Genomic DNA, 17,008 nt, shown 5'->3' on the forward strand with positions numbered 1-17,008 from the left:
TTGAAATATACTCCCTATATGTTCAAATGACAGAAGGTTCACTTACAATTATGCAGCATATGAATACATTATTCTATGATTAAAGACTAGAAGGAGCTACTACTTCTATCATGTCGAGGTCACGGGTGTGCTTTGGATTGTACAAAAATGAATCAAGGTCAGAATGTTCTACCTTGGTAACTAGCTAGGTACAAACTACAAAGCATTTGAGTATTTACAATTATATAATAGTTAATTTTATTTCTATTATATATGTTCTAGTTATGTACAAAAGGCAAGTTTGAAGTAGGTAGCTATAGTGGGAAAAGATTTAAAATGGTGATCCCCACAAGAAGAAAAGGTATGTTTTCAGGAAATAAAGGAAGGTTTGGATATGATAGAGGAAAAAAGAAAATTACAACCACATAATTCATGAACAGTGTTATCTTTTGAGACCCTTTTCTTAAGCTGGAAATCAAAAAGCCATGATTTGGGTGATCTAAGAATGTTTCTATCCCATCCATCCTTAGTACTTTATTAGCATAAGTTTGTTGATGGATGCAAAGATCAATGTATATCAAATGCTAGATGTACAAACATCAATCTATATTAATTTGTACTGCTGAGTTGATCTATTTTTTTGAATACTTGTATATCAAATGCATTCATTTTTTATAGAAAATTTTACATGAGTTTTGTCAGTTAAGAACTTACATGATTTAAGTTCTATACGAAGCAAACCAGGGCCAATTAAGAAGTTAACTTGCCAAAAAACTTGAGATTATCTCATCTCATATTGGAAAATAATAATTAAAAATATTGAAGCAGGCTTTGGTTCTAGTTTCCAGGTAAAGACAAGGATGGAGGGACCAATAAATTAAACAATTTCTGACAGTGATAATAGAGTGGGCCAAATGGATATACATAAAAGTAAATATTATTGGAAGGACTATCGCTACCTTCCAAGTTTCAGTTCCATACAATAGTATGTGTCTTACAGGAAGAAATAAATTAAAATATTATCTTTCAACTAAATTAATTATTAGTCTAGGAATTTGCACAAGACATGAGATTTTTGTATCTGTCAATAAAAAATTGCTTAATTAAGTCTTTAAATTTATTTTTTTTCTAACTTCATACCTTAAAGTTTTGATTAATAAACACCCTCCACCTTCTTCTGAACTGCCATGAAAGAAATTAAGTTGCTAGCTAGTATACCCATTTTGCTGCCAAGAACAACAAAGGATTGAGTAGGGACAAAACAGTGATTACATCCATGGGTGCTGTACAGCAACAAAATTTGGAGTATCCTATATAAAAATATGTCCCACTGTTTTTCTCTCCAAAATATAAATAGAAAGTAGCTCATCTTTCAAGAGGCATCAACCCACCACCACTGCAAAGGAGAGAACAATCAATAGCTAATTAATTGTTCATTGGATCTATTATAGTTATCCTAGAAAAACTCATTGTTTTTACTGACATGGTCTTATGCTTCTTAAAGTTAGTAAACAACAAAGAACCATATAGGGGGAGGGGCAAAGAAGTAGTTATTTAAGTGATATGTCATATGTTTCTGTTTCATAAAGTTGTAAAATTATAATATGAGAGAGAGAGAGAGAGAGAGTGAGGGGTTCTTTTTAAACTTGCTTGTGTAAAGGTGAATGAAAGAGGAGAGTAACAGAACATAAAGAAGTAACACTCTTTGGTTCAGTGATGGCTTTCACACTAGATAAGTGTGAAGATAATATAGTGTTCACTATGGAGTCTCAGAAGCCAGTGCCTGCTCCATTCTTAACAAAGACATACCAGCTTGTTGATGATCCTCGCACTAACCACATTGTGTCTTGGAGTGATGATGAAACTACATTTATTGTGTGGAGGCCCCCTGAATTTGCTAGAGATCTTCTTCCAAACTATTTCAAGCACAACAACTTCTCAAGCTTTGTTAGGCAGCTAAATACCTATGTGAGAATCCATATGTTCTAACTTCTTTTTTCTCTACCTTCATTATTGTTTTTGTACTATCTTCAGAGTGAAAAGCATAAATGACTATGATTAAGATTCGTGTAAAACAATTTTTCATCTCATTGACTTACATTTTTCCATCTGCACAACTTGACAAATTGACCTAATCATATTACTAACTGAAAAGAATTTGAAACATTAGGCTAACTTATGATTACCTACCTACCTATCTGATTTCATTTACAGTTCATTATATATTTGCTACAGAAGCTTCATGATTGACTGTGTTAGTAAAACAGCATATATACTTTTCTTCTTCTTGCAGGGTTTCAAGAAGGTAGTTGCTGATAGGTGGGAGTTTGCAAATGAATACTTCAGAAAAGGAGCTCAGCACCTTTTATGTGAAATCCAAAGGAGAAAAACCCCTCAGCAACATTACCATGATCAACAACAACAACATCTTCAGCCAGATGAAAGTCTCTGTTGGATTGATACCCCATCACCATCTCCAAAATCAGGCACAGATATATTAACAGCACTTTCTGAGGATAATCAAAGACTAAGGAGAAAGAACTTCATGCTCTTATCAGAACTCACTCACATGAAGAATCTGTACAATGACATTATATATTTCATCCAAAACCATGTAAACCCTGCTTCCTTTGAACAAAGAAACAGCAGTGCTATCCTGAAGCTTGTAGAATTGGATTCATCACCTCAAGCACCAAATGTTATTAGACCAGCTAAGAGTTGTATTATGGAGAAGTCTTTGATAACTTCTTATGAGGAGTCTAATAGTACTCTGAAGCTTTTTGGGGTTCCTCTTTGTGGCAAAAAGAGATTACATCCAGATCAACAAGAATAATTCAGTGAGAGATGTACTTGCACATGGACTAGTAGAATCCATAAGCATGTAAAATTACAAGAAAATCTACATTATTTTTTGTCTGTTAATCACCCTTCTAATTAGTTTAGGTTTTGACGAGTGGAGCCATAAATGGGATATCAAAATTATATTCCTTTCTTGTGCACCAAAACATATATTATATCTTTGCCCTATATTTTTTTCTTTTATTTTTTTTCCAAATATATGTGCTTATTTTTTGGTGAATCTACTATGAATGCGGTATAATAAAGAGGCTCCCTGTTATATTTTTCTAGATATTTCTCTTTACCCTTGAAATAATTAATATCAAGGATTAATGTTTCTCATTGGAAATAATTTTATCTCTTATACATAAATAAAAAAATGGATGAAGTCTATATGAGACTATGTGAGAAGAAGAGAGAGCAAAAAAATAAATATAAGCTCTATATATTTTTATATATGTGTAGAAAATAAATTTATCTCCTATAACGTAAGAAATATTAAACCTACTAATATTAATGGGAGTTTTTCTCTATATTTTCCCCCTACAAGAGATATATGTATGTAGTTATTTTATCACAAAGAAAGGAACCAAAGCAAGATGACAACTATTCCTGCCAATACTTGAATGTTGATTTCAAAGTACGCTCTTCTGAAGAAAAGACATTATTGAACCCACGAAGCAAACTCCAAAGCAAAACTTGATGCATCTGTATCTTAGAATCTTAATGGAGGCAATTATTCTTTCCACCATTCCAAACTATAGAGGGCCTTCTCAAGATCTCAAAAGTAGTGCTTCTTGTAACACATTTTCATAATTTCCCGAACAATCCACAAGTAGTGTTTTCTATGACTAACTAGAATCTTTATATATAATTATACTGAAAGTGAGTTTGGCTTGGCATTGCTAGTAGTTTTCAGTTCAAGTAATATGCATTTCATTCCTCAAAAGAACCATCATCATTCATCAGGCAAGCTAATCATTATGTATATAGAAAAGAAAATTAGAAGAGGTTGACATATGACACACACACAAAATAAAAAATAAAATAATAATTATATGTTAAAATTTCACAATCTTCGTTAATATTAACTATATCCCACTTATTTAATGTCCAAGAAGAGATAAATAAACACAAATTTTTTACACCATTAAATCATAGAAAATTTTAATGAGAGGATCCATCGATCAGATAAATCTTTGGTATCACTGTTATACCTAAGTGGATACAACATTTTTTCACTTTTGAAAAAATCTTCTAACACTTTTAATTTTTTTTTTCCGCCACATTGCACTTTTTTACAAAAATAAAAAAATATTGTATTCACTTAAGTATAACAATAATATCAAAAATTTATCAATACAAGACAACATGAGAGGTTGTAATTGGGCAAAAACACATCATGTTTTCTTTTTCTTTTTCTTCAAAACTCCTATGGACTCAGCCTGATAAAGCCAGCGGAACCAAACTCATCCTTCAAGCCCAATTTCAACCCAACTCATCCTCCTATTATTACTGATTTTTATAGGGCAGAAGCATTGGGCCTTAATAGGCCTGGATTTCAGTAGTCAATTGGAGGCTCATTTAAAATCACAAGGACCAACCAAAAGAGCCAATAATGATAATTTAGGAATGAAGTTGACTGTTTTAGCATCTGGCTCACATACACTTCACATTCACAGAGAGAGAGAGAGAGAGAATTTTGTATGGACAAAATAGGTGGGGTAGGGGACTTTAAAGTTAGTGGGGCTTGATGGATGAAATGTTCAAACTTTAGGGGACAAGCACCAAAAGATTGTATGCATTAGTGGAAATATCAAAGTAACCTAAGAGGATATACTTAAATCATATACTTTCAATTTCAATTTCATGCTCCATAACCCATGGAGAGGGAAAAAAAAAAAAAAACACAAGAAAGAAACAATAAGTTCCTCGAAAATAGGATGTGCCGACTTATGTTTAATTAGTGACACTGCGAAGAATTAAATTGGCCATTTGTGTCTAACCATGCATATGCATTTGGATAAGATTCCCGGATTTCACTTGCAAATGTCATGATGCTCAAATGGCAACACCACCAACCCAATACTTGTCCTTCATATAAATGGCCATTGGCTGATGAAAGATTGAATCCAAATATTATTATTAGTAATATCACAATCCACTCAATGCCTTAACTTTAAAGAATATCACAAAAAATGTGAAACATATCCTATCCCAAGGGAACCACTTTTGTAGTAAAATTCATTCCCTATTCTGCTAAGTGATCGCCCATTGTTGGGGCCTTTTTTTCCCATAATGCTTTCCTTGAGCCACGTTGCCCACTTCACAGACCAAAGAAAATGTTCCTTTTTTCAATATATCTCAATCTTGGAGGACTCCTCTTTGTGCAAACAGGTGAGGTGGGGCTTCCTTTAGCCTCATCCACCATTGAATTTCAACAGATAAAAGGCTTTTCTCCAACCCCAATTGTTGACCACATTCATAGGACAGAAACTGAATTGCTTTTATCACAAACAAAGATGAAGGAAACAGAATAAAGTGACCAGTGTTTGACATTTTTGGAATTCCCTAAATTAATAATACAATCTCGGTACTTACTTGACTCTAACTGAATGTGGTAAACTACTAGCTAGCTTGAGTACAACTTTGTACCAACTCCTCCCTTTTAATTCCCCATTGCAGTACAAACGTTATCCAAATTAATAGTGCTAAGCACTACTATCAGCACAAAAAACAAAAAATCCAAGTCAAAGAAAGAACCATAAAAAAAGGGCCTGTAATTTACTAGTTAAAGGATTAAGAGCACTTGTTAGGAAGAATCCTATTATTACTATAGGCTTTTACTAACATATAGTTTAAGGATTAGTAGGATACCGATGAATAAATAACTAATATCTTCGTGACATGCATAGTCACATGAGTTTGCTAACAAATACTAGTTATCATTATTATAAGGAAAAAATATATGTTCTTTTTAAAGGATATAAATTTAAATTTTTTTAAAAAAGAAATAGACACAGAGATGAGACCCATTTCTTTATTTTTTTTCAGTGAGACTTATACTTCTTTGTGTATATGTCTCTTTTAAAAGGACTTAAATTTGTGTTCCTTAAAAGGACACACATTTTTCCTTTATTATAATATGGGCAATGTACCTATCCTTGGTGCAGGAGAAGAAGGGAACTTCCAGCAGACACATGATCATGGTGGGCTTCACATTTTTTATAAAAATAAAAAAGAAGTCAAGTTCAAAATTTGAATTCTCAACGGCATAAGAAAACACTTCTCCCGCAATAGAAGAAATATTTTATTATATATTTGGCTTATCATTTCTCAAGTTCCTTGAGATAATTTTATCTCCAGCTACTAAATCATAACCATACAAAGATGAATCAATGATAATAAAGGAAGAGAGAGAAAAAAAGAAATCATAATTATTCAAAGGTGAATAAATTAATATAAGGAAATAAATAAGCAAAACGACGTAATTTTTGAGTAAACAGAGATAAATATATCTCAAGTTGTTTGAGAAATTTTTTTCTCATATATATATATATATATAATATATATGTATGGAAAAATATTTGTCCTTTTAAAGGATATAACTTTGTGTCATTTTAGATTCTAACCATTGATTTCCGTCAATCAACGGTTAGGATTTATTGGGTCAAACTTATTAATTTATTAGTAATTCATAATAAAACTCAATAAATCCTAACCGTTGATCGATGGAAATCAACAGTTAGGATAAAAAATAACACAAAATTATATTCTTTAAAAGAACAAACATTTTCCCATATATATATATATGTGTGTACGCGAATTTGTTTATGCAAGAATTGCATCTCCACTTTTCTTTTGGCCATATAAAAATGGATTCGTTTTTTCTGTAGTTACTGCAAATAAGTTATCTGCAGTAAGTCCAATACGACGTAGCTTTGGGGTAGAAATCATTGTGTTTTTGTAATTTTAATTTATTTCAGGGTGAGGATATCCTTGAGTCTCTACTCAGAAAAAAAAAAAAAAATTGACAAATTGCCAAAGGCCCTTTCAGATATTTCATACTCTTGATACCGTGATATGATGGATAAGAGATTGACAAATAAAAATAGCTGATGTGTTTGTAGAATTCTTTTTTTATTAGTAACCAGTCTTAAGTGAAAAATAAAAAAGAATTAAATATATAAAAATATATTTTTCATGTTACATTAAAAAATCGATACAAAAAAAAAATAGATGAGATCTTTTTTTTTCTCTTTCTTTTTCTTAGTAAATCTCACCTACTTCTTTTTTTATATTATATGAGATAATTTATTTAGTGCAATATAAAAAACATATTCCACTTAAATATAATGTTGAGCGAGTCACACTCTTAAGAAACATATCAAACTTTAGTAAAGGAAAACCTTGAGTCAGTTTAAAAGCATTTTGAATGATTGAAAAAATAAACATTTAAAGGTTAAATTTCAGTGGGTAAATTGAGCTGTATCACTGTATGTGTTCATGGAGAAACAAGTAAATAGAATGAAAAGGAGGAAATTTCTTTAATACGACAGGAGTATCGAATTGGATATTTTTTTATTAAAAAAGGAATTTTTTTCTATTTTAACCCATATTTTTTTTTGTTATTTTATTTAAGTCCCAATTTTTTTTTTTTAATATGAATGTACCTACAATGAAAATAAATAAATGAAATTCAAAATCTGGAGACTTTTGTAGGATGTGTCTCAACTCTCAACTCTCGATTCTAGAAGGTATTGAAAGATAAAGAAGGGTCCAGAAATCATCAAATTTTCAAAGCTAAAAGAATTATTATTTAATAAATTCAAAATAAAAAATAAAGAGTAAATAAAATTGGTAAGATGCTGTATGATCTCCACCATGGACCCAAAACATAGCGAATCATGCTTAAAATCATGATTCATGGCTATGGCTATGCCTATACCACCTACGTCTAGCTAAGTGCTTAATAATTATACATTGTTTAATAATGGGGTGTTGTGGTCTTTTTGACAATGATATCGATTTGTTATTCTATATAACAACCATATTATTTGAGCCTGGAAAATAAATCATATATGTACGTCAGCACATCTCTCATATCAAGAATTAATGATATAATTATAATTAAAATTATATCGTATAAATAATAAAATAAAACTAATTATAATTAAATAATTAAAAATTTAAATATAATTAATAGATTTGCAATATCTTTGAAATTAGATCAATTCAGGACAATCTCTGCTTTTCTCTTCTCTTGTTCTTAAATACACTCTTGACGATTGACACTTCAAGAATATGGGTAAAAGGAACATTTTATTTAGGTAAAAAAATTAATGGAACTAGTATGTATTTATAATTTAATTTAATAAAACATAAAAATGATGTTACAATTTATTTTATGATGTATAATATTATTTTAAAATAACCATATGATTACAATATAGTTAAAACTACCTTTTTCGTCACTTGTAAAAACTGATTGACAAGAGTTTCATAAACATTATATCTTTCTATTTTTTATTTTATTTTCTGGCTTTAACCAATTCAACTGAAACTGAAAACATAAACTATATTCAGTCATGACTTATATATGTCTCTTATGTGGTGTTTGGTTGGGAGCTTTTCAGCGGATATCTATCTTTCTCAAGTATGGCTTTTAGAAATACCATGTTTGTTTCAATATTTTTCACCAAAAATCCATCTATCCAATTTGTCTGGATTTATGAGAAACATAGATATTCGCACTGTTTAGAAACCCAATTTGAAGGTGAGATTTTTTGGAAAACCGATTATCTGACTTTTAATGCACTGTTGATTTCATAAAGTTACCTAATTTTTTCAGTAAAGTTTTTTCTCACCAAACAACTTTTTTTTATATTTTTCTACCTATTTCACTTTATCTATCTTTCTAATCATTTCTTTATCTATTTCATTTCCTTACTATTCCAAAAAAATTTCCTGAACCAAACGCCCCTTATGATTGTAGATACGAAATACATTTTAAAATTAAAAAAATAAAATAAAATAAAACTAATTAACAAGAGGTAGTTTAATATAATGTCTCATTGTATTTTATGAGGCCAAGTTGTAGCTAGCTAGATGGGTGTCGTTTTCAGCGCAAAGGCAAGTAGGTTGCATGATATTGATGGTATGTTGGGCAGTGTAAGAAGCTGCATAATGCATTGGTCTCTGTAAAGAATATGAAGCAATTAAGAAGGATGACAACTCAAGCAAGCGATTCCTTATGGGATATGGTGAGGTGATGGACCACCCATTACATCTTTCACTAAATCAATATCACCACACTTTGACAGTGAGGGGGCAATAATTTAATATCTTACATATATTAAAAACAATTTAATATGTATACACAAGTGGAAGGATCCGTTTATAAATTTTTTTTGAAAATTTTTACAAATTACACTATGTTCTTCCGGGAGAACACAATGTAATGAGTGTTCTCCCGAGAGAACATAGTTTAGTTTGTAAACAAAAAAATTTGTAAATATAACCTACTCATAAAAATATGTGAAAATTATATGGAGTCATGTGAAAAAAAAAGAAGAAAAAATTATAGATGTCCTCTAATATGAGAAATTTTAAACTCATAAACTATTAGTACTTTTTTTAAAGAAAAATTTGTGTGTATAAAACATGTGAATTAATTATGTTATTGACTATGGATATATTTGTTTGTAACTTGAGAAATAGAAAGTGAAGATGGGAGTAACACGCAAATTCACGTTAAAAGACCCTGGACTGTTGTGGAGCTATTGGTGGATCTGCTATTTGCACCGTCCAATTCTTAACCTCAGGGCACTTTTTCTTTTCTTTGTTACTCATGTTGCACTATCATTCGATCGTGTTCTCTACGCGTCTAGTAGATTGCACACTTTGTGAATAATTGGACAAAACTAGACGTTGATCAGCATATACAATTTTGAGTGCACTAGGGCCTTTGTAACATGGATTTTTTTTATTTTAAGTTGCATGACACAAATTGTCTTATACAATACACAAAAAAATGAGTGTGGTTCACTTTTTTTATTTTTTCTTCTCTTTTTTAGTGAATTCTATTTATTTTTTTATGTGTTGTCTCATGCAACATGAAAAAAATAAAATCTTTATAATATACATGTGAATGCATATCTCTTAAGTTATTGTTATACAATGTGTAGGGTGATTTTCTTCATATTTATGTCGGCAGGTATTAGAATGTTTATAATTATTGGGATTAATAAAAACGAGAAACGAGTTAAGTCATAATTCATGTGAGTTATGTTATATATGTTTGTTTAATTAAGATAATCTTTTTTTATCAGGTTTAAATATGTATAACAGTAAATAACACTAATTTAACTAGGCTCTATATTATAAAATAATAGCTCCATAAATTATTCCATCAATAATTGTAATTAAGAAATGATGTGAATCTAAATGCTAATTGTAATTAAGAACTGGAATCTAGTTAGGCCTAAAAGGAAAACCATTCTGATGTATGTTTACAATTTCTTGTAAAGCAAACACAATGGTAACTAAATTACTCTCTGTATTTGCGGCTAGCCTATTTGCGCCGTAACATGAGGATCAGGTAATCGAAGGAGGTTGAATGAGGATAACTTTCAGGTTATATTAAAAAAAAATTACTCTCTCTATTTCTTTTTATCTGTTTTTTTTAATAAAAATATAAATAAATATACTTATTTTTACTTAAGATGAAAACTATTTAATAATTTTTTTAATTCGTGTATAGATAAAAAAGGAAGAGTAAACACTATTTTTGGTTCCTGGCAATATCTACGAAATTCGTTTTAGTCCCTGACAATAAAAAAATGATCAAATTGGTCCTTAAAATTATGAAAAAAGGACCACTTTAGTCCTTATGTCAACTCCTCCGTCGCTAACGTGACCCTTTTTACATACTTTTAGAGACCAATTTGATCTTTTTTTATTGTCAGAGACTAAAAATGGTGTTTACTCAAAAAAGAAAAAAGATGGTTCAGTAGATGCACATGCAGGCGATCAGAACCCTTACTTCTAATCTCCAAATTTAATATTAACGAATCTTGTCCTATATACGTTATCCAACGTTGTTGCCTTTTCTGGTCAGACGGATTTCCCTCCAACTTGAACTTGTTACATGATTTTCTAGAGAGATAAAATATTATTCATAGAGAAAAAAAAAAACTTAAATAAATAATTTGAAATTTATGATTTAATTATTTAATTTATCAATACTATTTTATGGGAATCAATCCTTGGAGTTGGATGGTTGGATCATAAAGTGTTGACATGGATATTTGTTTGATATCCACAAATATATAATATAACCTCAGCCTCCCATTCATTTTTTGCATAAATAGCACTGTCTTTTCTATTCATTGTCCACCAATTATTTGCTATATTGCTCCACACATTGATAGAACAACTTCAAGAGGAAGAAGAAAAAGAAAAGAGAGAATAATTCTGTGATTATCAGAGAAGAGGATAATAATTGAGGTGTGGTGAGGAATTTGTTGGAGTGAAGGGAGGACCCACCTACCCTTTCACATTCATCATACTTCTTCATCAATCTCTTTTAATCTTGTGCACCACCCCAACCAAGGATTGTCCTTTAGCTTGTTTCCATTGTTTTTGTAGATCTTGAGGTGTTGGGGTGGGCCTAAACTGTTTCAGTTTCAACTAGCTATAGATCTATTCTATTCTAGCTAGACACACATTATTTCCACAGGATTTTTTTGTTTTCACTTATCTTCATATTTTTATATAGATTCATCTTCAACTGCTATATCTTTTTCATTGCCAATTCCATTTCCAGGTGTTATAAAACCTGATATCAGATCTTGGGGCCCCCACTTGCATTACTTTGCTGGGTTCATCTCCCCCTAAGGACCATTTCTACAGGTTCATTCTGCATTGAATGACAGCTGTTTAGGTTGTTTGTACGGTTGTGTTGTGTCTTTATTGAAAGGCAATAGGAGAGAGAATCGGTGTTAAGCTACTACATAAGCTTTGTTTGTCATCCAACAATATCCATAACAGTGGTTCAAGGCAATTTCCCAAGTTCATTCGTGTGGTTTTGTCCACCTAATTTATTCTGATCTAGCTTTGGTCTAGGAGGCCCACCATTGGGTTTTGGTGGGCTTTCATCAAACCATAAAAAAAAAAAAAACCCATCTTTAAAAGGTGTTTTGAAGGTTCCAAATTGCTCTGGTGTTGGGGGAGAGGGTGTGTCAATTGTGTCAAATAAACCATTGATGTTCAAGAATTGGCTTTAAGGCTCTTTCACATACCCCCAAACTCAAAACTTGATCCTTGAAAGACATCCCAATCTACTAATGCTACTTTACTTTATCACCTGTATCTCCTTCTTGCTGTTTTTAAAGCCTCTCCTCATTCTCAAACCACTCCCATCATGGGCAAGTGAGGCCAGGTTGATCTCCCTTTTGTTTTGCAAAGAGTTGTCTGTAAAATCCATCTCCAAGTTGTTTAGGAATCGCCTTTGGCTTGGTTTTCTTTGTCAAATTCCCACAGGAATGTCTCTTGTGAAGAAGAATCTTACTTCAAAAGTAGAGAACATTGAGGACACACAAGACATGTCAGTGTTGGACTTGCCAGAGCTGGCATTGGAATGCATTCTTGAAAAGCTCCCTCCTGCTTCACTTTGTCAAATGGCTGGGGTTTGCCGTTCCTTGAGGGAGAGATGTGTGAGTGATCACCTTTGGGAGAGGCACATGAAACAGAAATGGGGTAGAGTTATTGGTTCAGTTGCTTACAGGGAGTGGAAATGGCATGTTGCTTCCAAAAGCAATAATGTTGGCAATCTTAGACATGGCAAGCAAAGGAGCTTGTTTAGGTTTGTATCCCTTCGTTGGCCTTTTTCATGGATGAGAATGAAGGTTGATGCAAATAATAGCGCAAAGCAAAGGAATTATTTGCCTGCTGATTCCTTCATGTCATGTTATCTTGCTCTTGAAACTGGCAACTTCTGGTTTCCTGCTCAGGTCTATAACCGTGAGGTATTATGGTATCTATGAACCCCTTTGTGCTTTCTCTATTGAAAACTTATATTCTAACACGCTACCCTCAAAAGTGAAACAAATTAGTGTGTAAAAGATTCTGTTTTCTCATTAGTTGCGTTTTTGCTGTTGGTGGTGCAGAATGGCCATGTTGGATTTATGTTATCATGCTATGATGCTGAGCTTAGCTATGATCCACGCACTGACACATTCCAAGCCAGGTAATAGGGCATGAATCTTGGTGATCATATGCTTCTATATGTATGTTCCCATCGGTCATAAAAAAAAAAAAAAAGAAATTTTTTTTTGAAGAGTTTCAATATGGAAAATAGAGGACTAAAAGGAAGAGAAATTTTGATCTGGTGGCTTAATTACTAATTAGTGGTCTATTACAATTTACAGGTATCCACCCCATGGAAGAAGGCCAGTTGCAACAGAGCATGGCATCCAATGGGATAGGCTAAGAGCACCTCCTGTTGATACTCCTCCACATGATCTTCATATCTCTGATTGTCTATATGATTTGCATCCGGGTGATCACATAGAGATTCAGTGGAGGAGAAACAAAGAATTTCCTTATGGTTTGTTCCTTTATTCAACATGTTCTCATACTTTTACTATTTGCTTTGGCTGGTAAAAGGTCTATTTTTACAAACTTAAATCAAGAATGGGTATGGGCAGAAAAGGAATAGCTAAGATGGCTACAGAACTGCAGGACCACCTTTATATCTTGGAAGAGTAAATAGAAAGGGGGGCAGTGGGATCCAATTGAGTCTTTGATGATAATGATTACTTATCCAATCTTAATTATGCATTTCCATTTACATATACCCTTGTTGTGATAAGATCCTGATAGTAGCATGACCATATGCACCTTTATGGCAGGTTGGTGGTATGGTGTTGTAGGCCACTTGGAGCCATGCGATGGGAATGAAAATTACTGCCGCTGTCACAATAGTGGTGAGTTGATGCATTTTCCTTTTGAATGACTGTGTTTATCATTCATTATCTTTTCTTGGCTCTAGTTATTATCATTCATTTAATCCATGTTCTGTTCCTCCCATAGAGTTGAACTATGTTCTGGTTGAAAAAATTACTGTATGATCCACAGATGAATTCTGTTTTCTTAGGCTCAACTGAATATAGTGTGAAAAGATGCTAAAATGGAGAGGAGAGAAAAAAAAGATAATGCTCCGGAATTTTAAAAACTGAGGAATGGAGTGAAGGTTAAAGTCTACTGTGTTATGGATTAAATATTATTTAGTTTTATAATTTACTATTATTATATTGTGCATTGTGGAGGCTATGAAGTGAAAAAAATTACATAAATGTGAAGTTCACTTTGACAGACCAGACCACAATACGGAGTAGGTTCCTTCCCTGATATTATACCAAAACTTGGACCACCAGTTATGCTATATGATTATTGGTCCCCTAGACATATCGTGGTCCGCATGTCACAATTCCACCAACACTTTGATAACTAGTGTCTCAGTGGATACATTTATAGCCAACTATGTTAAAAAAAAAAAACTTCAATTTCTCCTATAGGCTGTGTTTTCTTTTTGCTATGTAATGAGGGGATACCATGGTCATTATAAGCTTCGAAAGTCTACTTCCATTTTTCTGCTACTAGTAGTTATGACCAGAATGATTCATAATCTCGCGTAGCTACCTGGTTTGACATTCATTTAACATTCTCTTCGCCGCAGATGACAGTAACAACCGAAGAATAATAATGCAAAACACTAATTTGTGCCTCAGAAATAAAAATCAAGCTTGCATATCTTCCTGGCCATGAGTGCATATTGTTTTTGCCTGCTATCTTTCTGACAGGAAATTTCTTTTGTGATAAACTCTGTTGTCATATTCCTTCTTCACTCTGTATAAGCAGGGTAACAGTTTTTACACATTTCACATGTTCTTATCAATTTGTTATCGTGTTTATACAAGTTCTTCAAAATGGTCTTATCTTTTCATCATAGTAATTAATTGCACCGCAATAGCACCGCAAGCCGCGCGCCGTATGGGCGTTGTGGTGCCTCTCTGCAAGAAACTATGCCGCGCCGCACCGCACCGGAACCCAATAGCGGCCATTGCGATCGCATTTGCGGCCAAATTGCGACCATATTGCGACCATAAAGCAAAATGTCAATTTTGTTCTAAATTTAAATGTGTAATAGAAAAAATTTAAGGGTTTTTTAGTTTATCCGCGTGTCTCTCTATCACTTCTGCTATCTCTGCCTTTAAAAAATATTTCTTTTTGTCATTATTTCTGCCATATATCTATTCCATTATTTCCATAACCGCAATCTGCTATAACGCTATAGCGTTTTTCGGGATTGGCCGCGACATGCCGCAATCCGCATTTGATAACTATGTTTTTCATCCCTTGGAATGTACTCTATGGAGTTTTAAGCTGGCCTCTGATGTTATGGACATGCAGTCGTACCATCAAAAGCTTTTTTTCTATAAATATGGGAAAGTTATAAATGCTGCCAACATCAAAACTGGCAGCACTAATAATAAATTGATAGTGATGGATAGCTCAACTTTTTGAGTCATGTCATTAGTCTTTCTTATCTTTACATTCCCAAAATGCGTTTGTTAGGATTCAAACATAGTTTATTTGACACTGTATATCTTGCTTGCAGACACAGTGGTGCTAGAGTTCAATCAGTATACTCCTGACTCACGATGGAGGAGGACAACTATCAGTAGGAAAGATCACAGGGAGGAAGGAAATGAAGCTGATGGATTTTATGGGGGAATCAGAAAGATTAAGAGTGAGAATGAGATTTCCATTTGGAGAAACCTTTGGCCAACTGAAGTCTTGGACTAATCAGACCAAATTTTCCACGTAGACTTATGTCAAACACTAGAGAATGGGGTATAGGATTCTCATCCAGCCAAATGAACATTGAGGCTGTCCTGTTTACTTTCCCCCCTTTTATTATCACATTTTTTTCATGTGAAAGTTTAGAGGCTTATTCACGTGATCTCAATCAATGTAAATTACTCATTTATGCACTGATGGCTAGTATTCATTTCACAATATATAGAATCTATCTGATATTCTCAAATTAGTAAGCTTTGTACAGTTTCCCTACCAAGGGATGGAAGATGTAGTTCATTATTTATGTGCAATCAATAGCAAAATTCCTAAAGAATACTCTCTCTCTTTCTCTCTTCGCTAACTGATTATTCTTTTGGATATGATTTATGTTTGAAATATATAGGCTAAGCCAGGGAAAATGATTCTAGTGGGAAAATTTCTAGACAATGGAATACATTTTAACAAACAATTTTGTAAAAAAAACATTGCTATCATAGGCTTTCCACCGGAAAGGATAAAATGATAAAGTAGCGACAGCAGGACTCTATTGAACACATTGAATCTAAAATAGCAATTTCCATCTTTCATTTAATCTAATTTATACTCTCTACCCAGATGTGGTGTGACTCAATCACTTCACGTCCCTTCCCTCATAACCCAAGCAGAGAAAAAAAGGTCTTGGCAATGGTTTGTGACTTACCAATCTCATTTTGGTCATGTCACTTGTTGTTTCATCTTTTTCCCATTGGGTTGATTGCGTTGATGTCACAGATTTCAAGTTTAGTTTCCTCAGCAAGGGTGGCTTCCTCAGTGCTTCTTTTTTATCTTCCAACTTGTGTTGAGGACTGGCTTTTCCTATGTTTGCTTTCCCAAAGAGAACCTTCTTTATATTTTCTATCTTCTTATTCCTTGTCCAAAAACCAAAACCACCTCTTTTACTGTCATCCTTCTTTGTCTCCACAGCAAGTTTGGAAACTGAGGTCCTCTTGGGCTCAAAGGTTGCATGATTACCCATTCTCACTAGTCTCACCTCTCTTGCAAACACCAACCCTTTGGGCTCAGACAGCATATTTGTTCTTCCTGATGCCCTCTTCAAAGGCTCTTTCTGAGAATCATATATCATCTGAGCTGGGTCACAACAATGTGATTCATGTTGATGTGACTCTGAGAGTCCCACATGTTTGTCAGACTTGTAGTTGGAGCCCCTCAATGGGGAAAGGGATCTAGTCCTTCTGAGGACATCTTTTGTCTTTGGTTTCCTTCTCTTTTCTTCTTTTACCTTATCCAAAGCCACCATGAATGGATCAAAGTCATCATTCCACAAACA

The 17,008-nt window shown here is 33.0% G+C and overlaps 2 protein-coding genes across 2 annotated transcripts; both read left to right on the forward strand.

Moving 5' to 3' along the window:
• Positions 1-1,695: 1,695 nt before the first annotated feature.
• On the forward strand, positions 1,696-2,812 carry LOC133315052 (heat stress transcription factor B-4b-like). The gene is made up of 2 exons (XM_061516597.1): positions 1,696-1,947; positions 2,273-2,812. The coding sequence occupies exons 1-2, from the start codon at positions 1,696-1,698 to the stop codon at positions 2,810-2,812; spliced, it is 792 nt and encodes a 263-aa protein (XP_061372581.1).
• An 8,532-nt stretch (positions 2,813-11,344) lies between these two features.
• On the forward strand, positions 11,345-15,994 carry LOC133315036 (F-box protein At2g32560-like). The gene is made up of 5 exons (XM_061516581.1): positions 11,345-12,845; positions 12,987-13,066; positions 13,248-13,426; positions 13,731-13,805; positions 15,500-15,994. The coding sequence occupies exons 1-5, from the start codon at positions 12,165-12,167 to the stop codon at positions 15,685-15,687; spliced, it is 1,203 nt and encodes a 400-aa protein (XP_061372565.1). The 5' UTR covers positions 11,345-12,164; the 3' UTR covers positions 15,688-15,994.
• Positions 15,995-17,008: the final 1,014 nt, after the last annotated feature.

The sequence above is a fragment of the Gastrolobium bilobum genome, unplaced genomic scaffold (assembly GCF_033153095.1).
Source record: "Gastrolobium bilobum isolate Gb01-03AN ecotype WA unplaced genomic scaffold, APGP_CSIRO_Gbil_v1 utg9008, whole genome shotgun sequence".
NCBI lineage: Eukaryota > Viridiplantae > Streptophyta > Magnoliopsida > Fabales > Fabaceae > Gastrolobium > Gastrolobium bilobum.

Bases quoted from the DNA above. Each gene is read 5' to 3' on its own strand.
- LOC133315052 (XM_061516597.1), top strand. From the start codon at position 1,696: ATGGCTTTCACACTAGATAAGTGTGAAGATAATATAGTGTTCACTATG. The intron at 1,948-2,272 runs GTGAGAATCCAT...TTCTTCTTGCAG, and splicing joins TTAGGCAGCTAAATACCTAT to GGTTTCAAGAAGGTAGTTGC.
- LOC133315036 (XM_061516581.1), top strand. From the start codon at position 12,165: ATGCTACTTTACTTTATCACCTGTATCTCCTTCTTGCTGTTTTTAAAG. The intron at 12,846-12,986 runs GTATTATGGTAT...TTGGTGGTGCAG, and splicing joins CTCAGGTCTATAACCGTGAG to AATGGCCATGTTGGATTTAT. The intron at 13,806-15,499 runs GTGAGTTGATGC...TCTTGCTTGCAG, and splicing joins CTGCCGCTGTCACAATAGTG to ACACAGTGGTGCTAGAGTTC.